General features: G+C 47.9%; 2 protein-coding genes across 4 annotated transcripts in view; one reads left to right on the plus strand and one right to left on the minus strand.

Annotated features, from left to right (window-relative positions):
* POR (cytochrome p450 oxidoreductase) overlaps positions 1-4,776 on the minus strand; it is a 52,404-nt gene extending 47,628 nt beyond the window's left edge. Inside the window, exon 1 of one of the 3 annotated variants that reach the window (XM_083587655.1) lies at positions 4,522-4,776. Coding sequence is in view for 1 of the 3 variants with exons in the window: in XM_083587653.1 (XP_083443779.1) it covers positions 2,792-2,811 (20 nt within the window). In the remaining 2 variants the exon portion in view is untranslated. Of the gene's footprint in view, positions 1-799; positions 1,017-2,791; positions 2,827-4,521 lie in introns of those variants that run through there. The other 2 variants (XM_083587653.1, XM_083587654.1) reach the window with 2 other exon arrangements.
* LOC310750048 (uncharacterized protein) overlaps positions 1,144-26,274 on the plus strand; it is a 51,932-nt gene continuing 26,801 nt past the window's right edge. Inside the window, exons 1-5 of the mRNA XM_083587658.1 lie at positions 1,144-1,511; positions 10,583-10,634; positions 23,122-23,192; positions 23,700-23,808; positions 23,950-24,803. Coding sequence (XP_083443784.1) covers positions 23,169-23,192; positions 23,700-23,808; positions 23,950-24,803 — 987 coding nt within the window. The 5' untranslated portion in view covers positions 1,144-1,511; positions 10,583-10,634; positions 23,122-23,168. The remainder of the gene's footprint in view (positions 1,512-10,582; positions 10,635-23,121; positions 23,193-23,699; positions 23,809-23,949; positions 24,804-26,274) is intronic.

A 26,274-nucleotide genomic window follows, 5' to 3' on the forward strand; every position in this document is an offset into this window, starting at 1 on the left:
CCTTGTTCCTCAAAGAAGACGGAAGCAGCAGCTCTAAAGCAACTCAGAAGTCGCAGACTTAGCAAAGAGATAACATATATTTTAAGACCTTAAAAGAAAGACTTCAGAGGTCTGAGTTCACTTCATTCCTCCGCGTCCCAAGTGAACCCAGGAGTCCAGCACCATTCGCATTTAACTACCAGAGAAACCCTATGACTCCTGATTCTGTAAGACACCCTTGAAACGCCCCCTTGAAAAGGGGGTCCCCGATTTATTTAGCTGTTTGCTGCCTTCAGCCCCTTCGCCCCTCCTCACGTCCTTGCGGAACAAGCACAGGACGCTTTTCCCTACTCGACCTGCAGGAATCTGAACTTTCCTCTACTTCTTACTTAAAGGGACCCAGGCGTCCGGCCTCCGCTCACATCTTCCTTTTCAAAGCAAAATGGACCCAGGAGTCCGGGTGCTAACTCTCTTCCTCTTTTACAAATTAAAGGGACCCAGGCGTCCGGCTTCTACTCTACCCATCTTTTTTATAGACCCAGGCGTCCGACTCTGTACTCCCCCCCCCACCTTTTCTTTAAAGGGACCCAGGAGACCGACCTCTACTCTCCCTCCTTCTTTCAAAAGCAAAAGGGACCCAGGCGTCCAGCAGATTCTACTCTCCGCTTTCCCCCCACCCAGTTTCTAAAAGGGACCCAGGCGTCCGGCCTCAGCTCTCAGCCTCTTTAAAACAAGAGCGACCCAGGCGTCCTGCTCTTCTTCCTCCCCCCCGCCCACCGCCAAGAACCCAGGCGTCCGGGCCCCTTCCCCCGCCACTCACCGAGGAGCCCCCTCTAGAAAGCGGCGCTGGGAAGTGCAAGCCGGCAGCAGCAGCAGAACCGAGCAGGGCCTTCCCTTCGCGCAGGGAGAGAGAAAGAGAAAGGGAGGGGAGAAGGGGGCGGAGCTAGAGGAGGGAGGAATCTACCACTGAGAGACGCGGGGGAGTAGCAAACGGCATCACCTCCACCGTCCCCGTTCATGGCAAGGCGGGCGCCCCCAACGCGCCTCTCAATCTTCCTCTCCCCCTCTATATGCGCGCGTAATGGTACATCCCGTCCTGCTCGGAGTCGAAGGGAGGCAGACTTTAAAGAGACGGCGCATGCGCAGGTGGGGAGGAGTGGATTCTCAGAAGGCCAATTAGTCGGACTTTTTGCAAGGGGAACCAGACTGCAAGTTTTGTTTTAGGTTAAAGCATTGATGACGCCTTCTTTCTGGAACAGAAGCAGCAGGAAAATATGCATTAAAAAAAGCAGCAAGGGTGCCAAACTGACCAGCCTGACTGTTCCAAAAGTCCCTTCTGAAGGCTTAATAATAATAATAATATCATCACTGACTCACTAGGGGTGGAGTTTACTCTCAGGAGAATGCAAAACCCATTTCTTTGTCTCTAATGGAGGTTAGCCTCACCGTGAAACAGGCGAAGCCCCCAGGGAGAGGGCTGCTGACATTTCCTCACATTTCCAGAGCTTCAATCAGCAGGAGAATTTATTAAGGTTATGGGGTTGCTTTTATATAAGTAATTATATAAAATTCTATGCTAATAATATGTAACATTACTCATCGTAATCTTGATCATTTTAATTATATGGTGGCACCATTGTGTGCAGTGTTTTACAGCCTGATGCGCTCTTGAACCAAGCTCACCCAGGGCCAGCTGAAGCAGCCCTGCACACACACACGGAAGTTGTCTTTGCTGTGACTCTCCCAGGGAGCGAGGCCTCACACTCAAGGTGGCTTCTAGCGTACCTCTGAAGTAACTTTTCCCCTTTATTCCTGTTCCAAGAATATAAGAAGAGCCCAACTGGATCAAGCCAATGGCCCATCTAGTCCAGCATCCTGTTCTCACAGATGCTCTAAAGTGCTAACTAATAGTTCACTAGGTAGAACCCCACAAGCAGGACCTGAGCGCAAGAGCCCTCTCCCTTCCCACAGCTTCCAGCAACTGGAATCCAGAAGCATTTCTGCCTCCTGTGTGGAGGCGATCTGTAGCCATCATGGCTTGTAGAAGAAGAAGAGGAGTTTGGATTTGATATCCCGCTTTATCACTACCCGAAGGAGTCTCAAAGCAGCTAACATTCTCCTTTCCCTTCCTCCCCCACAACAAACACTCTGTGAGGTGAGTAGGGCTGAGAGACTTCAGAGAAGTGTGACTGGCCCAAGGTCACCCACCAGCTGCATGTGGAGGAGCGGGGAAGCGAACCTGGTTCACCAGATTACGAGTCTACTGCTCTTAACCACTACACCACACTAGCTCTCTCTTGTAGCCGTGGATCGCCTCCCCCTCCACAAATTTGTCCAATCTTCCTTTGAAGCAATCTAGATTGGTTGCACCATATTTTGTTGTTGTTGTTTGATACTGATTAATCAATCAATCAATCAAGCTCTCCCCTCCCTCCTCTTTTTTCAGGTATCCTGTTGGAGCTTATCAGGATAAGCCGAGAAGAGACAGCAAAGCTAGTCTGCCCAGAATTAGATGTTTTGCCTCATTACAAATCAAACCCAGTGTGTCACATTTTGAACCTGGCATAAATACATCTAAATGTACGTGGGTGGCTATGGCAAATGTGTCTGCGGATGTCATCATTCACCAGGGCCAACCTTACCCTTGTTCTTACAGTAGCCAGCCAAATGATTGTGGGAAATCACCAAGCAGGACTTTTGCAAGAGCACTCTCCTCTTCCTGTGGTTTTTAGTAACAGAAGCATTTGATGCCTCCCACAATGGAGCCAAAACATAGCCATTATTGTGTCTAGGAGCTAATTGATAGCCTTACCCTCCAAGGCCATTGGCCATGCTGGTTAGCAATGATGGGAGTTGGAGTCCAGTAATATCTGGCTGGCCTCAGGTTCCCCACCTCTGGTCTACATTGATGGGCAGCAGCTCTCAGGGTTTCAGGCAGGAATCTTTACCAGCCCTACCTGGAGATGCCATTAGGAATTGAACATGGGATCTTCTGTTTGCGAGACAGATACTTAACCAATCAGTTGATGTCCTTCTGTTCAAATCTAAACCACACTCAACAGCTATTCCCACGGAAAAGCATTTCTTCTGAGCAAAGGATTCTGCTGCTTCCATTTTCAGCTCACTTCCATAAAATAAAATAAAAAGACCCCCGGAAATCCATGGGACTTGCTGTCAAATAATCACGTTTGGGAGTGAGAGGGGGGTACATTTTTGTCGCTAGAGGCTCAACTGTCTTCTGTGGCCAGAAGAGCCTTTCGCCAGCTTTGTGTTGTTCACCAGCTGCAGCCATTCCTGGGCAGGGATAGCCTGACCACTGTAGTCTGTGCGTGGATAACCTCGAGACTGGATTACTGTAATGCACGTGTGGGGTTCACCTTGGGCCTGGTTCAAAAGCTCCTGCTGGTGCAGAATGTGGCGGCCAGCTGGCTAACAGCATGCAACACCTTTGTTAAAACAGCTGCATTGGCTGCTCATTTACCACTGATCCAAGTTCAAGGCCATTGTCTTGCAGTCCACTCTTGGCTTACACTGGGGTTATGTTTCGGGGATAGAGCCTGAAGCTAGAATCAGAAACAGTGGTACCTCGGGTTACATACGCTTCAGGTTACATACGTTTCAGGTTACAGACTCCACTAACCCAGAAATAGTACCTCGGGTTAAGAACTTTGCTTCAGGATGAGAATAGAAATTGTGCTCCAGTGGCACGGTGGCAGCAGGAGGCCCCATTAGCTAAAGTGGTGCTTCAGGTTAAGAACAGTTTCAGGTTAAAAACAGACCTCCGGAACGAATTAAGTACTTAACCCGAGGTACCACTGTGTAGTCAAAACAACCCATAAAAACCATAAGAAGCACAGCACTTAACTTACCACACTCCCCCAGGTGAGTGCGATATAGTGGGTGAGATTACTGACAGTCCCCCCTCCCCCCCCCAGCACATAAAGCTGTAATTGCACAAGTTAAATGCATGTAAATTGTGAGTCGGCTGTAATTTACAGAGCCCTGAACTACTTGGGTCCAGGGAACAAGGGACTGCATGAACCCTTATATCACAGCTCGATCGCTGAGATCATCTCTAAGAGCACCACTGGTCATTCCCTGGGTTGGCGAGACTCATTTGACAACAACAAGGAGCTGAGCCTTTAGCGTCATCAGCCCAGTCTTGCGGAATGCTCTGCCACTAGAGATTTAGTAAGTGGCTTCTGTGCCAACTTTTAAACACCTGCTGAAACCTTTTCTAACCTGTCAGGCTTATGACAGGCAATTGTCGACACATCTTTCCACAAAAGCCAGCTGATTTCTGATTTCAGCTTTCCGATACGGTTTTTCTGGTGTGGTTCCATGCCCAGTTGTTGTATACAGTGGTACCTTGGGTTAAGTACTTAATTCGTTCCGGAGGTCCGTTCTTCACCTGAAACTGTTCTTAACCTGAAGCACCACTTTAGCTAATGGGGCCTCCTGCTGCTGCCACTCCGCCGGAACCCGCTGTGCAGCAGTACCACTGTACTGCTCTGATTTTGGTGAGGGTTGAGAACCACTAACCTGTTCTGAAGTTGGATATGAAAGTTCTTTCAAGAAATCCCAGTGATAGTTCTTTCTTGCGCAACCCAGCTGACGTAAACGTTGTAAAGTCCACACAGAAAAAGTGCCTCTGGATGAATGATGAACTCGATGTCTCCGAGCTGGCTTTGCCCCTTGCTCTGGATCTCAGTACACAATACTTTGCCTTGGAGCTTCTTATTTATCCTAAGCCTCTTCCTGCTAGATTCAGCCTGTGCCAGAGGTCAGTTGCGGAAATGGGTGGAGGGATAGAGGAGGAGGGTGGAGACTGATTGGCTGGCACAGCTGGCTTCGTCCCAATGGGGAAGGCTCTCCAAAATTGGAAAGGTGGCAAACTTTTCAATGAACCATACCGCAGGCAACAGTGTGCAACCCTTTGCTGGTGGAATGTGGTAATTCATGCCTATTTGCTTCTGGGCCAGATTGCCCTGTTGCCACAGAGTCACGTTGCAAGAGACATCACTTTGTAATATAGAATAACAATGGCCAGAGTTTTGTTTGTAAGTTTAGGCTGATTATGGAAGCTGGAGACACATAGGAAAGTCTTGCCCTGAGCTAGACCCAAAGCTGACTGTGGGGCAGTGGCGTAGCGGGGGTGCAAGGGGGGCCGGCCGCACCGGGCGCAACATCTGGGGGTTAGGGTTAGGGGGCGCAAATCCACAGGTTAGGGGGCGCAAATTACTTGCCTTGCCCCGGGTGCTGACAACCCACGCTACGCCACTGCTGTGGGGCTCCCCCAGAAACCTTAAAGGGAGGCCAGATCTTTCAGGGTGTTAATGCTGTGAGCCCATCCATCCTATGCTCAGGTGGTATAGATGTGTAAATAAAACCATATATCCAAAAGACACCACAGTCTCCATTGACCTTCATTCCAAGGAAGCCAAGCTCAAAGACCCCAGAGTCTCTCACCAGGTGCAGGCACTTGAGAAAAGTGCTCCAGATATCAGGGAGAGGTGTGTGAGTGATGTTACAGGCCCTAGCCAGTAGGTCCCTATCACAGCCAACTTTTTCTAGTGTTCAGTGTGGAGACTTGTAGGGTCAGTTTTTTCAGAGTTCACCCTGGGAGAGAAAAAAGGTGCATTTTCTCCAAACCAGCTCCACTATGCTAAAAAAGAAAAAGTGACATTTGTCTTCATTGAGATCACATGGCTTTCAAACTTCCGATCTTTATGGGGCACTAGCGGGGAGAGATGTAGGGCTGTGTAGATGTAGGGCTGTGTAGAAACCAAAAAAGATTGTGATTTTAAAATGGATAGTGCAATTTGTGAGTTTGGACCTGTCACATCAAAACTGGACAAAGTCACTCCAAAGTTATATTTCAGCCTGCCAGCTTGATTCATCATCATTATCATCATCATCATCATAATTTTATTATTTATACCCCGCTCATCTGGCTGGGTTTCCTCAGTCATTCAAAATGGCTCCTGGTATCCAAACATCAATGAACATGGCTAGACCACTTCAGGAACCCTCATGCTGAGTTTGATGATAATATATCGTGAGGCAGCCAAACCTATGCCAAAAAAGTCACAGCCAAGCCGCACTGGAGTCCGCCATTTTGATTCAAAATACTGCCTGGCATCCAAAAAATTGTGCCAAAGTGACGTTTTGGTTTGCTAACTTGATTCAAAATGGCGGCTGGTGGCCAAACATCAACAACAACTGCTGCCCCCACCTTGGGAACTCCATACCCTCCAACATTCTTCAGATGAAAATAGGGGCATTGTTCAGTCCCCCCACTCCAACTGATCCCCTCATCCTCCCCTCCAGCATTTCCTATCCAAAGAAGTGTGAATGTCACCACCATTCCACCAACAGAACGCAGCATGCATGCCCTCCACCGTCCTGTAAAAAACCTTAAACCCTATTTTATTCTATTCTTTGGTAGACTTGCAAAACACACACACACCAATAAATAAATTTTAGAAAGGGGCAAGATTAGATGTGGATGCATAAATAGATTTTTTTAATAAGAAAAAGTCAAGACATTTTGCGCTCCAGTCTGCTCCCCCTTTCTTCCCACCCAGGGTGACCCTGCCCTCTGCCCACCTGTCACACAGGGTTGGGTCTTAGCGGCCGCAGCCTCCTCTCCTCCTCCTCCTCCTCACTCGCTCTCCAGGAGCAGCTATAAGCTGCCCAAGGGAGGAAGTCAGCAGCAGCGCCCATGGGGAGGCCACAGGATGCTCCCTCGCTGCTGCCACCACTGCTCAGGACAAATGCCAGCTCATCCTCCTCTCCAAGCTTGGCAGTGGCAGCACTGGCGGGGAAAACAGGGAGGTTCTGGGATCAAATCAGAAGGCAGGATGGCTTTGGTAATTCCGGAACTGTCCCTGGAAAGGTATGGAGGGTATGGAACCCTTGTGCCGAGTTTGATGACAATATTTTGAGATGGACAGATAGATAGACAAACCCCTTTCCAAAATTCGTTGCTCTTAATTACGCCACCCAACTCAACTATGTGATGCAAAAATATTCTGGTGCTTATTTTGGAATGACTATTCCCAAATTTTGTGCTGGAGGACATCAGTGTCACAAGAGGTGCCCTTTCCAAGCATGTCAGAAAGCAAGCTGACTCACATTCTGTAAATAAACCTGCCAGCTTGCTTGCATAGTAAAAGCATAGCGTGCTTTGCTTGTTTGTTTTCATTTATTTGGCTTGCACATAGAGTCTCTCTCTCTCTCTCTCTCTCTCTCTCTCTCTCTCTCTCTCTCTCACACACACACACACACACACACGACACAAAATCAACCCACACAGTATTCCGGCCTGATTAATCCACTGCTGCAGAAGGTTAAAGGTAAAGGAACCCCTGACCATTAGGTCCAGTTGCGGACGACTCTAGGGTTGCGGCGCTCATCTCGCTTTACTGGCCGATGGAGCCGGTGTACAGCTTCCGGGTCAGGTGGCCAGCATGACTGAGCCGCTTCTGGCGAACCAGAGCAGCGCACAGAAACGCCATTTACCTTCCCGCCGGACCGGTACCTATTTATCTACTTGCACTTCGACGTGCTTTCGAACTGCTAGGTTGGCAGGAGCTGAAACAGAGCAATGGGAGCTCAGGAATACTCAGGATGAAATGGTTAAATCTACTATGATTAAATGGGCACAAGATGTTGGACATAACATTATATTTGCTGACTGAACCGCGACCTTCTGATCGGCAAGCCCTAGGCTCAGTGGTTTAACCTAACCACTATTAAATGTGATGAACTATTTGTAGGAACATAAAACTCAGAGGGACCGAAAGTCTGTTGCATCCATCCAAGCATAGGATTTTGTGCCAAGGCTAGACATAACCTACTCCAAGCTTACCAGATGTGGCAGCTGACACCACATAAAAGCCCCAGCGAGCCTATCTTGCTTTGAGGAGCTTTCCGTCTCCTTCCCCTGCATTGCCTGAAGTATCAAGGATGCACCTATTACTCGCTTTGGCCACTTTCCCACAAGCGTTGATCTGTATATTTAGGCAACAGCCTCTTGTTTGGTCATTCGGTGTCTCTCTCTCTTTCTCTCTCAACATTTAACAAAATGTACATATGTATTACCAGACCTATATTTTAGACATCCTAAGATGCTCATCAAAAATACAGGAAAAAAACAAGTGACTTTTTTAAAAAATTATAATATGAAATAAAACCAGTAATTATAAAACACTAAAATAATGGATTGAGGCTGCAGGCTAAAATTACATGCCTGCATAGGCATTCTGGAGCAAAATATCTGGAACAAATTAGGTGCCTGCCTAACATCAATGAGTAAGGAGTTCCAAAGTGTAGCTGCCACTGCCCTGAATCACTGATTTATTGCAAGTGCAGAATGACTATTATTTGGCACTTGTAAAAGACACAAAGGACTCTCTAAACCCTTAGCTCCAAATGAGGAGAACAGCAAGAGGCTTTGAAGAATCCACCCTTGGCCACTGACCCCAGGCAAAAAAGGTAAAGGGACCCCTGACCATTAGGTCCAGTCATGGCCAACTCTGGGGTTGCGGCGCTCATCTTGCTTTATTGGCCGAGGGAGCCGGCATACAGCTTCTGGGTCATGTGGCCAGCATGACTAAGCTACTTCTGGTGAACCAGAGCAGCACACAGAAATGCCGTTTACCTTCCCGCTGGAGCGGTACCTATTTATCTACTTGCACTTTGAAGTGCTTTCAAACTGCTAGGTTGGCAGGAGCAGGGACCGAGCAACGGGAGCTCACCCCGTCGGGGGGATTCGAACCGCCGTCCTTCCAATTGGCAAGTCCTAGGCTCTGTGGTTTAACCCACAGCACCACCCGCGTCCCTGACCCCAGGCAAAGGGCTCCTTAAATCCCTAGTTTTAAGTGAGGACATCAAGAGGCTTTGGCAGAACCACCCTCCAGCACTGATTCTGAGACTTGGGCAAAGGGCTCCTTAAACCCTGAGCTCCAAGGGAGGAGGACGGCAAGACTTTGACTGCTTCCACCCATGAAGAGGTGAGATGTTTGTGAGAGAGTTGCGCAAAAGATAGTGGTCCCTTCCAACTCTACAATTCTATGATTCTATGTTTCTAGTAGGCTCCTTCCAAAGTGGGAGGTCAAAGAGACCTTAGCATTTCAGGGGCAAGTAAGAGGGGTCAGTTGTGCCTTTCGCTCTTGCTCTATTCAAAATACAGTCCTCCTTTAACGAATTAAGTTGTTGATGCTTGTGTACTTGCAAGTGCATCCTTGAAAAGTGCACCACCCTTCCAGAGAAGGTTACTCAATGAAATATAGGCTATGCTGCAATCGTAAGAAGGCAGAGGAAACACGGCACTGTAATTAGCCAATGGGAGCTGTGCCCAGATTTCGAAGTCCCCATGGGACTCGTGGCATACATGGCTAATTGGGGGTTTAAACCATATGATTAAAATATTTTTAAAACACTTGGCAGATCGATACAAATGGCGGAAAAAGGAAGAAAACTCAGGGCGCAAGACTCTAGGGCTTTCCTGAGTTGAGAGGCTTTTAGCGCAAACTGCGCTGTGTTGCTGCCTGCTGCTGCTGCTGTTATTATTTTAGGAATATGCCGCCTATCTGACTGGGTTTCCTCTGCCACTCTGGGTGGCTTCCAATAAAATTAAAAACACAATAAAACATCAGCCATTAAAAACTTCCCTGAACATAAACGGCTTGTTCGAGCTAGACAGCAGGTAATTGATTTTATCAATGTCACTGAAGGGGGTTTCTTTAAATATTTCGCCCTCAGAATTTCATATAGCTTACAGTACAACATACAATGAATGGGGTCCTCAATTGGCTGACATCCACAGCTGCACAGGCATGTTCTTTGGGAATGTTTTTATATCGCCCTTCCAGGAAGTTGCTTTTCATTGTCTGGATATTTCACTGGCATAGATCTTTCTCAGTTCCAAACTTGTTCTTTCTGACAGGATAGGTTGTGGAGAATCTAGATACTATCACTGTTTCCGTATCCCATTTAGCCAATAGATCCTGAAAATAAACCTTCAGCTAGAATGCACATTAGATGACAGGAATGTCAGTGGATCAAAACATAATTTTTGAAGCAATTTATTACAACTTTCTATCCAAGAAGCCTTAGAGAGCGATTGCAGTTGCTCTGCCACACATAGCTTGACACATCTGGGATCTTTCCTTTTTTCTCTCATCCTGGCAGACCAACATTTCCCCACTTCCCACCCAGGGTGCCCCCCATCAAATTACAGTTTCCAGGAGTCGAGGTAAGAAGCCATGACCATTTCAAGTGGTATGATACCGTCTTAAATGTATAGCACAGGTGGCCCCTCAGTTTGGGTGCTTCCTTGCCAGTGTGTACACTGACCCGTTATTGTGTTATTATTTACTCAACCTTGGGATGCACCTGTTCCCAGGTGAATAATGGAGCTGAAAGCACAGGTGCATTTGCAACAATACACTGAGCTGCCAGTGGGGCTGCCAGTTGCTGATTGGTATCTCATTCAAAGCAGGGACCTTCTGAACCATTATCCTGGGGAGTTTTTCCAGCTGAGGGGGGCTGTTGTTCTCAACGGACCAAGCAGCAATTTTACCACTTCATCTTGCAGGACATTCAATAGATCTTTGGTGACTGCTGCACCTCCCAACCTGGTCTGGAAGGTAAGACATTTGCTCCAGGGGTCTCTGCTTAACAAGGGCACTTCTGATTTCCTGGAACCTACCTGTGATAAATCACTGGGATTTGTCCCTAGTAGGGAGTGTGTTTTTTAAATGTTTGGAGGGGCTGATTTCTGCAGTGTCCGCCCTTCCAGTTTCAGACTTGCCTCCCCACCTCCCAAGGTTTTTAAGCAGAGGTCGGATGGCCATCTGTCAGGGATGCTTTAATTCAGATTTCTGCATTGCAGGTTGTTCAACTAGATGTCTCTTGGAGTCCCTTCCAACTCTATGATTCTGTGACCTTTTTTTTAGCCATCTACTATTTATTGTTGCTTGTATTTTTATTTTTATTTTTTTGGTAACATTGTGATTTGTAAAAATAATTTTTATTATAATTTGGAGAAAGGAATACAAATATCATTATCAAATATCTTTTCGATCAAAACTAAAGTGTTAATCTAAATAAAAACACAAACCAAAAAGAGAAGAAAGAAAAGAAAGAGAAATAGAGAGACAGAGAGCAAGAGCGGGGATAAAGGGGAAAAGGGAAGAGAAAGAGAGTGAGGAAATACTGTAATTTAAAAGAGAAAGAGAAGAGAAAGGGAAAAGGGGGGAAGTTAAAGTTGTTTTTCATGTTGCTGTATTATTTTTTTTACAAACGTGGGCTCTGTAGATAGATTAAATATTGAATTAAATGAAATGTTTCATTTAGATTGTAAATTAAATTAAATATTTGCTAAATTAATTAAATGAATATGGGCATCATGAGACCTGGCAACCTTGGCCGACAAACTGAAGCCTTAGTTAAAAGAGTCCGGCTGTTCAGCTGTCCCTCAGATCCCCTCAGACCTCAGGGGAAGGAATGACTCCAGAGACTTCTTTGTCAAAGAAAAGAGATTTATTCAGTAGCTCTGCATGCAGGGGCAACCAGCAGATAAGTTCTGCAAAGATGGCTGCGACACATAGTAGCAAAACAGCGATATTTATACCTTTCACTTCCCCCCCAACTACGTACCCCTCCCCAGTCCCCCTCCCCAGCCCTGTGCAACGCGTGATCAGCTCATGTGCTATACATTCATTGGTACCTGTGTGCACGTGATTATTACGTATGTGGTGCTGCTAGATACTTGGTACCTGTTACTCTGCCTGGTACCTTATCTTGTTTTTCCTCTTACCCTCTGAACATTCCTTTCCTTATTTAGTCATGTTTTCAGTTGGTTAGCTAATGCAGCCCCCCTTAGCTATATGCGGCTGCCTGTTCTGTTCTATATGTGGTTGCCTATTCTGTTCTATATGTGGCCCGTTCAAGAATTTAAAATCTGTTCCTCACACTCCCTCCTCTTTTTGTGGATCGCTATTGAGCGCATCCACCGATAGCTCATGGTAGCCACGCATGACAGCTACAACCTTCGGGCCTAGCAAATGAGATGTTACACGGCGTATCATGTTTTGCAAGCATTGCATTAAGCAAGGTATACAGAAGCAAAGCAGCAGCAAAATTAGTAACGAAATTAAAAGAGGGCCAGCCACCAGGACCACAAGGTGTCGAAGCCAACTGCCGTCCGGCAGCCAGGAGTACAACCAACTCCATAGATCTGCTCCAGTGTCCATTTTCATGTGGTGAGTCAAATTTTGCAAGTGGGATACCTGCTGCTCTATCGCCTTGGAATTATCAGTCAAATTGAAACAGCACATCCCCTCCATCTGCTCACAGCCATAATGATGGAGCATAAGTAAATAATCGATGGCTGCACGGTTCTGTAGGAGCCCATGTCTTAATTCACTTTGCTCCTTAGTCAACAGGTGAAGGGCCTGTGACGTAGAATTGAGAGCTTTTGCAGCAGAGCAAGCTAACCCATTTATATTTCTGCTATTTCGGGTTGCCAATCCAGGGACTCCTACAAGGGAAACTGCTAAAGAAACATATTCAGCTTTGCTGGGAAGAGCAACAGAATCATCACAGTCATTGGTTAATTCCACAGAGCGCCTAGTCCGTGGTGTATGGTTAAAGAAGTGGTGCTTCTCTGGTAAAATCATTGAGAGACGGCTCAGACAACATGGTGTTCCATGGCTTATGTTTGCAGGAATGTAATTAAATGTGTACCCGGGGCAGGACCAAAACCAACCCCCTGGCAACTCAGTGTATTTGTACACATAGGAAATATTCACATACTTAGAGCAGTTAAAATTGTCTCGGCCGAGCCTTATGCAGTTAGATTTTGTACAATTCACCATCCTGGCACAGGTAGTATTAAAAGAAGCCACGTAAGGGGTCAGCAGATCAATAGCCAAAGGCGGACGGCGTTGATACTGCCTACCCCAATTGTGGTATCCGGGATATCCGAGACCCTGGAGGGAGTCATTTTGGGGCAGGGATGAATAGAACCATGTATCATTATTAATGTCACCAAGATCATGGCATACAGGGATCAAACAAGACCCCAAAAGGTCGCCGATGGAAACCTGCTGTGTTAGGCAAAAAGATGACACGTTAAGGGTTTGTGCAAAGGATTCCCATACATTAGTTGGAGGGGATGCTGGGGTAGGTTTCCCACACCCTAGGCCAACTAAGGCCAAGAGTGCTAGAAGAAAGGGGAGGGAAGTGGGCTTCTTTCGTCCCCAGAAGCGATGGCGCTCATGCCAGCAAAAATAGAATAGCATCCAAAGAATGAGGGTAACTACTAAGGCACCCACCCACCAGGGCCAACTATCCCAGAAATTGAACATTATTTAAAATTAGGGGAGTAGTCCCAAACTATAGCAGTATTTGTCTCGGGTACGTTGGGAGCGCTGCCAGCGGGCGCTCCTCCTATCCACTGCTTCAGCCGTGCGAAGAGATACCAGCCTCCGGAGTGGTATCAGCAGAGCGGTTGTCAGGTGCCTTCCTGGAGATGGTCAGCCTCAAGGGATCGTCAGGATTCGGGGTAGCTGTCCAGTTTGACACGACCTTCTTAACACGAGTGTGGTGGACCCATGGAGTGATGCCAGCGACTTTAACAGCAGTGGGTGTGGATATCAATACAGTATGTGGGCCTCTCCAGCACGGTTGCAGGGGTGTCTGGGCCCAGTCCTTGATCCACACTTCGTCACCTGGCTCGAATTGATGCAGAGACTCGATTAAAACACAAGGCGTGCGAGCCTGGGTCCACCTGTTGAGACAGAGGAAAACTCGGGAGAGTGATTGCACATAATTGTCTAACTGGACATCTCTGCTCGCGTATGGTGTTATCATCCTAACGTAAGGGACCGGTCTCCCAAACATTACCTCAAAAGGGGACAAATGGGTGCGCTTCAGGGGTAGACTCCGTACCCGGAGTAGGGCCAATGGCAACATAGACACCCAATTGGAACCCGTCTCCTGAGTGAGCTTTGCTAATTGGTTTTTCAATGTCCTATTCATTCTTTCAACCTTCCCAGAACTCTGGGGCCTATAAGCTGTGTGTAATTTCCAACCAATGTGTAAGGCTTTTGCCAGTTCTTGTAATACTGAATGTACAAATGCTGGTCCATTGTCTGAGCCAATTGTTCTAGGTAGCCCGTAACGGGGTATGATTTCTTTCAGGAGGCATCGAGTCACTTCGGTAGACCGCTCAGTCTTAGTTGGCCATGCCTCCACCCACCCTGTGTAGGTGCACACTGCCACTAGCAAGTAGCGGTAAAATCCGCAACGGGGTAGCTCAGTAAAGTCTACTACAAGGTCCTCCATAGGGGCACTCCCTGCGTGTTGGGTGCCTGGGGGCACCAAAGGCCCAGTCCTAGGGTTGTTCGCCTGACACAAAGTGCATCCTCTTGACACTTGTGCCGCTAGTTGGTATAAGTTAGCCATATAAAAGCATTTTCCCAGCTGCTGGGCGATAGCATCTGGTCCTGTGTGTGTGGACTCATGATATCGCTGAATGATCTGGCGAGATAAAGAGGCTGGAATCCATATTCGATCATCAGGTGTAAGGTACCATCCTTCTTCAGAAAGCCTGAATTCCTCGGCTGATGCAGTAGCTTCCTCACGTGCAGAATACCTTGGTTTTGATGAGTTGTCCAGAATCTTCTCTGGCACTAGAGCGCCAATAAAAGGTGCTGGAAATGGGGTCCGGGCTGCTTCCTTTGCTATCCGGTCAGCCAAACGGTTTCCTCTAGCTGCTGCACCCGGTCCAGTCTTGTGCCCATAACAATGTACTACTGCCACTGCTTCTGGCTCCCAAACGGCATCCAAAAGGTCCAAGAGTGCCTGGGGATGGGCTACCTGGTTTCCCTTGGAAGTGAGTAGGCCTCGCTCTTTCCATAGTGCTCCATGGGCATGCAGAGTCAGGAAGGCGTATTTGGAGTCCGTATATATATTAATCTTCTGTCCTTTTGCCAGGCACAAAGCTCTAGTGAGTGCCGTGATCTCTGCAAGCTGCGCTGAAGTACCGGGCGGAAGGGGCTTCGCCTCAATAACCTGGTCTTCCAAGGCTACCACTGCATACCCAGCTTTCCGCTGGCCATTTTCCACAAAGCTACTTCCATCCACAAACCAGGTGGGCCAATGTGGGTTAGCCTCATCCTTCAAGTCAGGTCTGCTGGAATACACTTCGTCCATGACTTCTACACAATCGTGGGTCGGCTCCTCATCTTCTCCAACCGGTAATAAGGTCGCTGGGTTGAGGGCTGCTGTAACCTGAAACTTCAAGCGTGGGTGCAGTAGCAACACCTGGCACTTCCTCATCTTCGCTTGAGACAGAAAATAAGTGCCTTTCATATCAAGCAGGGCCGGAACCGCATGTGGCGTCACACAAGTAGTCTCTTGTCCAAAGGTAAACTTGTCTGCTTTTTCCAGCAGGGTAGCCACAGCCACTACTGCCCTCATGCAAGGGGGCAAGCCCTGTTCCGTCGGGGTCAATTGTTCTGATAAATAAGCAACAGGCTGCTGCCAACTTCCCAGTCTTTGGCACAACACTCCCTTGGCCACCCCCCGATCCTCATCTGTATACAAGGTAAACGGCTTTTCTGGGTTGGGGATGCCAAGTGCTGGGGCTTGTTGTAATGCAGCTTTAAGATCCTGGAAGGCTTGTTGTTGCTCAGGTCCCCACACAAATAGATCTTTCTCTGTTCCTCTCGTGGATTCATGCAGGGGGCGCGCTATACCACTATAATTGGGAATCCATATTCTACAAAACCCTGCAGATCCCAGGAATCCGCGAAGTTCCCGGCGGTTCTTAGGTTCAGGTATTTGGATTATGGCCTGCTTCCTTTCATCCCTTAGCTTACGCTGCTGGTGAGATATGTCAAACCCCAAATACCTGACCGTAGGCTGACAAATTTGGGCCTTTTTCTTTGAGACACGGTATCCAGCTTCTGCCAAGTGATTTAACAGCTCTATAGTTGCCCTGAGACACGTGTCCTTATCAGGAGAAATCAGTAAAAGGTCATCTACATACTGTAGAAGAGCCCTAGTGGGGTCAGTAGGGAAGCTTGCCAAATCAGATGCCAAAGCTACCCCAAAAAGGGTAGGTGAGTTCTTAAAACCTTGGGGAAGTCTGGTCCAGGTATATTGTACTTTAGTGCCAGTTCCCGGGTCAGTCCACTGAAAGGCAAACAAGGGTTGGCTCTCTTCCGCTAGGCGGCAGCAAAAGAACGCATCCTTCAAGTCCAGTACAGTAAAATACCGTGCAGTGGGTGGTATAAGGCTGAGCAAAGTATATGGGTTTGGCACATTCGGGTGGAGGGTCTCCACGGCCTGGTTTACCATTCTAAGGTCTTGAACCGGTCTAAACCCTCCCCCTTCCTTTTTTACTGGCAGTAGGGGCGTATTCCACTGGGATTGACAAGGTCTTAAAATTCCATGTTTCAACAATCGTTCCAAATGAACCCACACTCCTTCTGCTGCCGCTCGTGGGATGGGGTACTGGTTTACTGCCACAGGGTTGGCAAAGGGCTTGGTCTTTACGATAATGGGTGGGATGTTTTTGGCCATGCCTGGTGGGTTGTCCTCAGCCCATACACGGGGGTCTGCTTCCCGTAAAATCACCTCAGGGATCTGCCCCTCCTCTTTTTGTAACACCATCAGCCTCCAATGCTCCCTAAGGGGTACTTCTAAAGACAATTCACCCTTTACACCCGTGTTCATAGTTACTTCTCCACTTGGGGTAAAGGTGATCTGAGCTTGCAATTTAGCTAACATGTCCCGGCCCAATAATGGAATGGGGCATTCAGGGATATAAAGGAACTTGTGCAGGACTGTATGTCCTCCCAGCTTGCAGCAGACAGGTTGCAGGAATGGTGCCTTTTGCGGTTCGCCCGTGGCCCCTACAATGGTGATTGCTTGTTGGGTTGGTTTGGATATAGCTGTAGGTAAAACCGAATGGGCAGCTCCTGTGTCCACCAAGAAAGAAAAAGTCTGGTTCCCTGTTTTCATTTTGACCGTGGGCTCATGGGAACCTAAGTCAGTTGGGCCCGGTCTGTCCTAATACTGGTCCTCTTGGAGACTCATGGCTCCAGCAGGTCCTCCTGGAGTGGGGGGGTACCAGGGCGGTCCCTGTCCACGACCTCTTCCCCTTCCCGGCACCCAAGATTCAGCTGCTGGATTCATTAGGTTTCCTCTTCCTTGGCCCCTCCCTTTGGAATTTGCTTGGGGGCATTCTCTCTTCCAATGCCCATCCTGCTTGCAAATAGCGCACTGGTTTCTGCCGAGTCGGGCGCGCCCTCCTCCCCGGGCGCCTCCCCCTGTGGCCCCTGCCTGAAGTGCCATCAATTTCTTAGCTTGGTATTTTTCCTTTTGCTTCTGGGCCTCCTCATCTCTCTGGTTATAGGTAGTCTGCGCTATTTCCAACATCCATTCTAGGGTGTTCCCCATGAACCCCTCGTGTTTTTGAACTTTTTTTCTAATATCGTGTGCCGCCTGGCCCACAAAGGCTGCTTTTATGATGGGAGCATTTGCTCCTTCATCTGGGTCTAGGGGGGTGTATTGCCTGTACGCCTCCTTTAGTCGTTCCAAAAAGGCTCCCGGGGGTTCCTCAGGTTTCTGAACCACCTCCCTGACCTTCACTAAGTTAATGGGTTTTCGGGAGGCCCTCCTCATCCCAATCAGAACATACTGACGGTAAGTATTCAGGGTGTTTTGACCATTTATTTCCTGGTAGTCCCAATTAGGGGTTTGAAGGGGATAGGCAAGATCTTCATTTACATTTTGGGCCCGCAAATGTGCCCTGGCTTCTGTATGAACTCTTCGGACCTCCTCCGTAGTCAGCAAAGAGTTTAAGAGGTACTGCACATCATCATAAGTGGGGTTATACGTTTGAAAAATCCCCTCAAACAACTTTATAATTTTTGCTGGGTTTTCCTCAAAAGAGGGATTCTGGTTGCGCCAATTACACACATCAGAACTAGTAAAAGGGACATGCTGGACGGTATATGTCCGAGGTGGTATCGTCCCATCTTGCCCCGGGGGTCCTGGTGGGTCATAAACTCGGCGCAAAGGGGCTATTGTGCTTGCTTTTTCCTTTTGTTTCTGAGCTGCCTCATGCAGCTTCGCTCTATCCCATGCTTCTAACCAACACCTTTGCAATTTCTTTGTCTGTTTTGGCGTATACATTGCCACGTCCAGCAAATGTGGGGATACATCCACCTCGCTTTTCCACGGCTCAACATCTCTCTTTACCTTCAGTTCATCTTGCTCTGACCACCTCTTCCCTGCCTTATTCCGTTTTTTAAGTCTTTCCCTAAAATGAACCTCGTCTTCCTCACTATCCTTCTCATCATCTGAGGTGTCTTGCTTTGCAGGGGTCCCTCCTGCCCCTCCTCCCGCCCCTGCCTCCTCTGGTAGTTGCGGATCCGGCAGCGGCGCACCTGGTGGTGGCGGCGCCGTTGGCGGGGCATACGGGGGAGGGGGCTTCAAGATCCCTCCTTCTTCCTCTTCTGGCTCTGGGAGGACTGGGGGTACAGGCTTTTCTTTTACTGCACAGACCCGAGCCTCTTGGGCACCACGCCCCAAGGACGTTCGGCAATTCTGTAGCCAAGGTGGATTATTCTCTGTGTTCCTTTTCCAAGTGGAAATATATGGGATTTGGTCTGGGTGGATGCTCACTATATTTCGCCACAAAGGATTTATTAACTGCAAATCGAAGGTTCCCTCCGAGGGCCACCTAGTCCCGTGGGCGGGCCAATCCACTTCGCACAAAGTTCGTAGGCGTTCTTTTCTTAGCTTAAAGCCCCAATCATCGTCCTTCGTGGCCGCTTTCCAGTTATCCAGAAAGCATTGCAGGGGGGTGCATTTACTGCCTCCTGACCCCATCTCCTAATAGGATACTCCGCTCCTGCACAGGGTTTTACAAGCACTCACAATTTCGCTACAGGCTGTGGCTTGGTCGAGCTCGCGCTGCCAAGAACCTCACAGCCCTACACACGCTTAGCCAAGGGGACGCTAAGCCCCGGCCACTCACACATTCATCCTTTCACTGGAGTATCCTTCACTCCTAATACCCCACCACCCAAAACCTTTCCCCCTTGTACCACCCTTTTACCTTTTACTGGCGGCACTTTACTGCCACGGCCAGTCGAGGCTGATCAGGCCTCACGCCCTGCCTTTTCCTTCCCCAGGGCTTACCTGTTCCGCTGCGGACTGTCACCCCTCCGGCCGGCCTCTCTCTCTTTTCTCCCTCGACCACAGGTGTCTCCACGCAGGGACGGTGCAGCGATCTCCCCCTACAAACTGGCAGGGTGCGCGCTGGAGGTTGCAGACGCCGTTCCTGGCTGTTCACCGGTCGAGCCTGGCCCCTGGTCTTATGCGAGGGGCGGGGACATATCCCGGACAGGAGCCCCCAAATGAAGCCTTAGTTAAAAGAGTCCGGCTGTTCAGCTGTCCCTCAGATCCCCTCAGACCTCAGGGGAAGGAATGACTCCAGAGACTTCTTTGTCAAAGAAAAGAGATTTATTCAGTAGCTCTGCATGCAGGGGCAACCAGCAGATAAGTTCTGCAAAGATGGCTGCGACACATAGTAGCAAAACAGCGATATTTATACCTTTCACTTCCCCCCCAACTACGTACCCCTCCCCAGTCCCCCTCCCCAGCCCTGTGCAACGCGTGATCAGCTCATGTGCTATACATTCATTGGTACCTGTGTGCACGTGATTATTACGTATGTGGTGCTGCTAGATACTTGGTACCTGTTACTCTGCCTGGTACCTTATCTTGTTTTTCCTCTTACCCTCTGAACATTCCTTTCCTTATTTAGTCATGTTTTCAGTTGGTTAGCTAATGCAGCCCCCCTTAGCTATATGCGGCTGCCTGTTCTGTTCTATATGTGGTTGCCTATTCTGTTCTATATGTGGCCCGTTCAAGAATTTAAAATCTGTTCCTCACAAAACAGGAAATGGCTTTGAGTATCAGGAAATGCGTAAGTAAGATTAGCAAACAGGCTCTGCATCGGGTGCTAATTGTTAAGAATTAATCGATAACTCTGCACGTGTAGCTATAAAGCTGCAGGCACAATAAGCCCCAGAGCAAAACGCAAAGCACGCAATCCAGCCCAGGGCTGTAATCATATTTTGCCTGTCCTGATTAAAGCTATGTTCACACTCCCAGATCCTTCAAGTGTCCCTATTTTCCAGGGACATCCCTGATTTAGAGAAGCCGTTTGATCTGATCCCGGAATGTCCCACTTTTCCTTGTTGTTGTTTAGTCGTGTCCGACTCTTGTGACCCCATGGACCAGAGCACGCCAGGCACTTCTGTCATCCACTGCCTCCCGCAGTTTGGTCAAACTCATGCTGGTAGCTTCGAGAACACTGTCCAACCATCTCGTCCTCTGTCGTCCCCTTCTCCTTGTGCCCTCCATCTTTCCCAGCATCAGGGTCTTTTCCAGGGAGTCTTCTCTTCTCATGAGGTGGCCAAAGTATTGGAGCCTCAGCTTCAGGATCTGTCCTTCCAGTGAGCACTCAGGGCTGATTTCCTTAAGAATGGAGAGGTTTGATCTTCTTGCAGTCCATGGGACTCTCAAGAGTCTCCTCCAGCACCATAATTCAAAAGCATCAATTCTTTGGTGATCAGCCTTCTTTATGGTCCAGCTCTCACTTCCATACATCACTACTGGGAAAACCATAGCTTTAACTATACGTACCTTTGTTGGCAAGGTGATGTCTCTACTTTTTAAGATGCTGTCTAGGTTTGTCATTGCTTTTCTCCCAAGAAGCAGGCGTCTTTTAATTTCGTGGCTGCTGTCACCATCAGTTAGGATGTCCCTATTTTCATTAGAGAAACGTTGGTGGGTATGGTAAAGGTAAAGGTAAAGGTAAAGGTACCCCTGCCCGTACGGGCCAGTCTTGACAGACTCTAGGGTTGTGCGCTCATCTCACTCTATAGGCCGGGAGCCAGCGCTGTCCGCAGACACTTCCGGGTCACGTGGCCAGCGTGACAAGCTGCATCTGGCGAGCCAGTGCAGCACACGGAAACGCCGTTTACCTTCCCGCTAGTAAGTGGTCCCTATTTATCTACTTGCACCCGGGGGTGCTTTCGAACTGCTAGGTTGGCAGGCGCTGGGACTGAGCAACAGGAGCGCACCACGCCGCGGGGATTCGAACCGCCGACCATGCGATCGGCAAGTCCTAGGCACTGAGGTTTTACCCACAGCGCCACTCGCGTCCCAGGTGGGTATGGTAGGACGTGCCTATTTTCAAGCTACAGGATTGCCTTCAGATGGCTTGGGGGAGCCGGATAACTCCATACCATTCAACATTTATCCAATGAAAAAAGGAAAATAGGGACACTTGGAGGGTCTGCAAGAGCCTCTCCTCTTCTGTGGCTTCTGGCAACTGGGATTCAAAAGCACTGCTGCTTCTGACCGTGAAGGCAGAGCACAACCACCAAGGCTCATCTCCATCGATAGCCTTCTCCATGAATTTGGTCCAATCCTATTCATTCATTCATAAAAATATTCAGTGCTTTTTCTCCTTTAAAAAATGTTTAGGTGCACTCTCATTTTTACTCAAGAAAACCACCGTTTTATAGTACAAATCGGGGAAAATAAATACAGTAAATGGATAAAAGTACAAAGATTTGCAAAATGTTTAGGGGTATACGTACCCCTGCGTACCCCCAGAAAAAATGCCCTGAAAATATTTATGTACTGCTGTATCATAAATATACTGTTTATCACAGCAGTTTACAACAATATAAAAGAATAACATCACAAAATGTTAAAAACTAGTGAAAAGCAAGAAGAAATCAGAAGCAAACACCCATAGACCATTGTGTGAAGTGTACTCTTAATAGCCTGCATTTTTAAAGTCATTTTGCGGGAGGGAGTTCCAGAGTTTAACTACTTGCTGGGTGAAGAAGGATTTCCTTTCTTTTGCTGCTGTTTGATGCCTGGTTTCTCAAACCCAGCACACTGACGGGAGTCCTGAAGCCTTTGCACAGGGCAAAGACATCGAACCCCTCCCCAACCCTATGTTTACATAGATAGAAACCAATCTGGCACTAATGAAGCTGCGCAGATGCAACTTCGCCGTGCTCTAAAGAGACAGCGTGAACACACCCTAAATCAGGCATAGGCAAACTCAGCCCTCCAGATGTTTTGGTACTACAACTCCCATCATCCCTAGCTAACAGGACCAGTGGTCAGGGATGAAGGGAATTGTAGTCCCAAACATCTGGAGGGCCAAATTTGCCTATGCCTGCCCTAAATGTACACTGTGCTTCTTTCATTCCTGTTCCAAGGCAACAACTGCTCCCCAAACTTCCCAGTCCTTCCTTCCTTTTGTCTGGTTTAACTATATTGTTATGCAAAACCTTAATCTTCCAGCATTGAGAGACCCCAGGGATTCCAAGTGGTTTCCCAGAGTTCATTTTCCTTGGAATGAAGGTCAATGGAGACCTTGCCAGCAGATATTGCCCCAAGTTCCTAATATAATGCAATTATTTTTATACTATTTTCACTAATAGATGCATCTTGGTGAGGTTGTTTCCCTCATGGATGCTTCTGGTACATTTCCCTTCCCTTTCTGGGAACTCTAGCTGGGAATTGTGGATTTTTAAGGGTTCCTGTGTTCTGGTTCATGTACAAATGATTCATTCATTCATTCCATTTATAGCACACCTATTTTCTCCAAGGAGCTCAAGGTGGTATATATGGTTCTCCCCCTCAGCATTCCTGCATTGCAGGGGCTTGAATTAGATGACCCTGGGATCCCTTCCAGCTCTACAATTCTATGATTCTATAATTTAATCCCCACAACAACCTTGTGAGGAAGATTTGGCTGAGAGGCAGTGACTGGCCCCTAGGTTCATGGCCAAGTGGGGATTTGAACCCTGGGCTTTCTCGGGTCCCATTCTGACCCCTCTGGTTACCCTCCAAGGGCTGTTTAGCTCAAACTACTTTGAGATTGCAAACGTTTTAATGATTTGAGTAATACTCCAAGGGCCTCTAATACTTCCCTGTGCATCCAAAGCCACCCAACAAAATTTGCCACCAAGACTTAATGTTTTAAGACTGGGTACATATCTATTTACTGCATTTCAGGTGGGTTTACCTCTGTCAGCAACGTGACTACTCTGCAAGACGTCAGAATGGTGCAGTTCCATTACCAAAAGGTAACTTCAGTGTGTGGGTATGTCCCCTCACCATTTTAGACTCACAACAACCCTGTGAAGGAGGTTAGGCTGAGAGATGGTGACAGGCCCAAGGTCACCCGGTGAGCTTAATGGCCAAGTTGAGATTTGAACCTTGATCTCCCAGGCCCCATTCTGACACTCTAACCATACACTATGACTTTAGTCTTGTTTTAAATGCATTTGGTTTTGGGTATGTGCATGTGTGTTTAATTATATGTAAATTGCCTTGAGACAGTGGTTTAGAAGGTGATCCATGAAATAATAATAATCATCATCATCATCATCGGGATCAGTTGAAGTCCCGTTCTCCACACTACATTTTAAGAAGGGCCTTGATAAACTAGAATGTGCCTTCTCTCCTTTGTTTTGGTTTCTGTCCCCTATTGGAGGCAGTGTGCCGGAACAGATGGACCCTTGATCTGATCCAGCGCAGGCAGTTATTACGTGCCAGAGTCAAATGGCTATTTCTGGATCCTCTTTCCGCAGCGCAAGAGGAAGGTGCAACGCTGCTGCATTTGCTTCGTGGAAGTCCTCAGCGGATTCCTCCTCTTGTTGCTGGTAGCGACTGTCTTCACTCTCCTGCGCTGTTTTCTAGGTAAGGCCCTTTCCTTTATCTGTGCCTGCTTTGAATTAGAGTGTAACATTGATTTACTTGTATGCTGCCTTTCCATAACTGGGAAGGGAGGGAGCCTAAACTGGTTCGGTTAATAATGTGGACATGTCCCCACCCCAACAGAGTTCTCCGATCTTACATTAGCAAACAGTGGGAGTAAGGCAGAGCTATTGAGGAATTCAACCACACCTACAAAAGGCCTTGCGTTTCTCAGGACTGTTCCTCACACCTCAACCATGAATGAGATCATTTCTCAGCAGCCCACAGTACCCCTGAAGTTGGTGTCACCTCAGGCCTCATCTCAGAGCAAGATGGGTTCTTCTCCATCAACCACTGAAAATTCCAATCCAGAGACTTCATTGCCGCCATTAATTTCAGTGACGCAAAGTAGTTCGCCACAGCAGCCCGCCTTAAGCACGAAACTGAGGTCCACTCAGCTGGACCTGCACATACAATGGATGCCTTCACAGCAGCTTACCTTGGCTGCAGAACCATTGCCTCCACCAACCACAACTACAAAACTGGAATCTCCTCACCAGCTAACTTCAGATGTGAAGCCGGTGATGCCTCAACATAGCCCCTTAGCAATGGAGGAGTCTTCTGGACAACCAATAACCCCAGCCACCAAGTGGCCTTCTCCTACCCAGCTAAGTTCAGCCACAAAACAGAAGTTTGTAACTCTTCCAATTGCAACTGTGCAGCCGATGCCACGGCACCTAACCAAAACTGCAACCTCAGCTTCTCTGCTGTGGTTAGCTGCTTCCACAAAGCTGAGATTTCCTCAGATCTCCTCAGCCATGCCATCTTCACCACAGCTAACCCAATTCACCAGTCTGCCACCTCTACAGCAGCTGACCACAGCCATGAAAGGAACAACTTCCACCACAAAATCCATTTTTTTACTTCAGTTGATGACAAGCTACAGAGTCTCGACTTTGGAAAGTTCCAGCAGTGAGGCCACAAAGCTGGACTATATGGTAAGCATAATGTTTCACTATCCGTTGCATGTACTAAATGTGAAATGATATCTATGCAACCAAGCCAAATGCAGCAACGTTTTAGCCTGTTGTTCAAACATTGGGTGTCAGGTTTTTTTTCCAAATCTGAAATAGAATTTGTGAACGGGCGCTGTGGGTTAAACCACAGAGCCTAGGACTTGCTGATCAAAAGGTTGGCGGTTCGAATCCCCGTGACGGGGTGAGCTCCTGTTACTTGGTCCTGCTCCTGCCAACCTAGCAGTTCGAAAGCACATCAAAGTGCCGCTCCGGCGGGTACCGCTCCGGCGGGAAGGTAAACGGCATTTCCATGCGCTCCTCTGGTTCTCCAGAAGCAGCTTAGTCATGCTGGCCACATGACCCGGAAGCTGTACGCCGGCTCCCTCAGCCAATAAAGCGAGATGAGCACCGCAACCCCAGAGTCGGTCACAACTGGACCTAATGGTCAGGAGTCCCTTTACCTTTACCTTTAACCCTAAAGATAACCAAAAACTTGATTTTCGGAGGTATTGACAACTGTCAAGAGTCAGTGACAAGGAAATCTCAGGTTGTCAATTTCAGCGTATTTTGATGTCAGACTAGTCAAGAAATATCCACATATTCAGATACGTCCAGTATCATTGGATGCCAAAGACCAGCGTCAAATGTTTCGTGATTATTTGGGAAATGCACAAATATTCAGGGGCTTTCAATATAGTATTGTGGCTATTCAGGAAATATCCAAATATTCAGGGGATGTCTGGTGAATATCCTACACTGAAATTGACAGGGGAGAAGGGCAAGGAACATTGGGAGCAAATTCTTTCAGTCCCAGAGTATGGCCACTATCCTAATGAATCACTGATAAGTTTCTCCCCTCATCTCATGGTGTATCAGTGTATCATAAAAGCTTCTGCTTCCTCCCTTGTTGTATGTGTGGCTTGACTGACTGGCTTGAATCAGCTTGACCCGTTGGTGCTGGCAAATGTGCCCCCTGTTTACACTTACAATGACAGCATGCAGAGCAGCCTCACAAGTCTGCTTGCTCATCCACCTGGTTCAGGATTTCCCACTCTGAGACTGACACCAGTCCCACAGGAAGAAAACAGCCTTTCTTCATCACCTGCTTTGAAACTGAGATATATTAACCAGGGGTCTCCAACCATTTTTGGACTAGTGGGCACATTTCAAATGTTGAGAGTGTGCTGGGGACGCACGTCACAAAATGGCTGCCAGGGAGGGGGCATGGCATAACACAAAATGGCTGCCATGGGGAGCATGGTGTTAGAGAGATAACCACTCCAGTGACCTCATGTTGACCATAGGAAGTAGCTATGTCCTGCTCGTCTTGGTTATGGAGAACACACACACACACACACACACACACACTGTTGTGATGCTGCTGCTTTCTAATAACAACAGAGAGCATTTCTCAGTACCAGGAAAAATATACGAGGTAGCCACACCACTCTTG

Source organism: Podarcis filfolensis (assembly GCF_964270895.1).
Source record: "Podarcis filfolensis genome assembly, chromosome: 15".
In the NCBI taxonomy this organism is placed as follows: Eukaryota; Metazoa; Chordata; class Lepidosauria; order Squamata; family Lacertidae; genus Podarcis; species Podarcis filfolensis.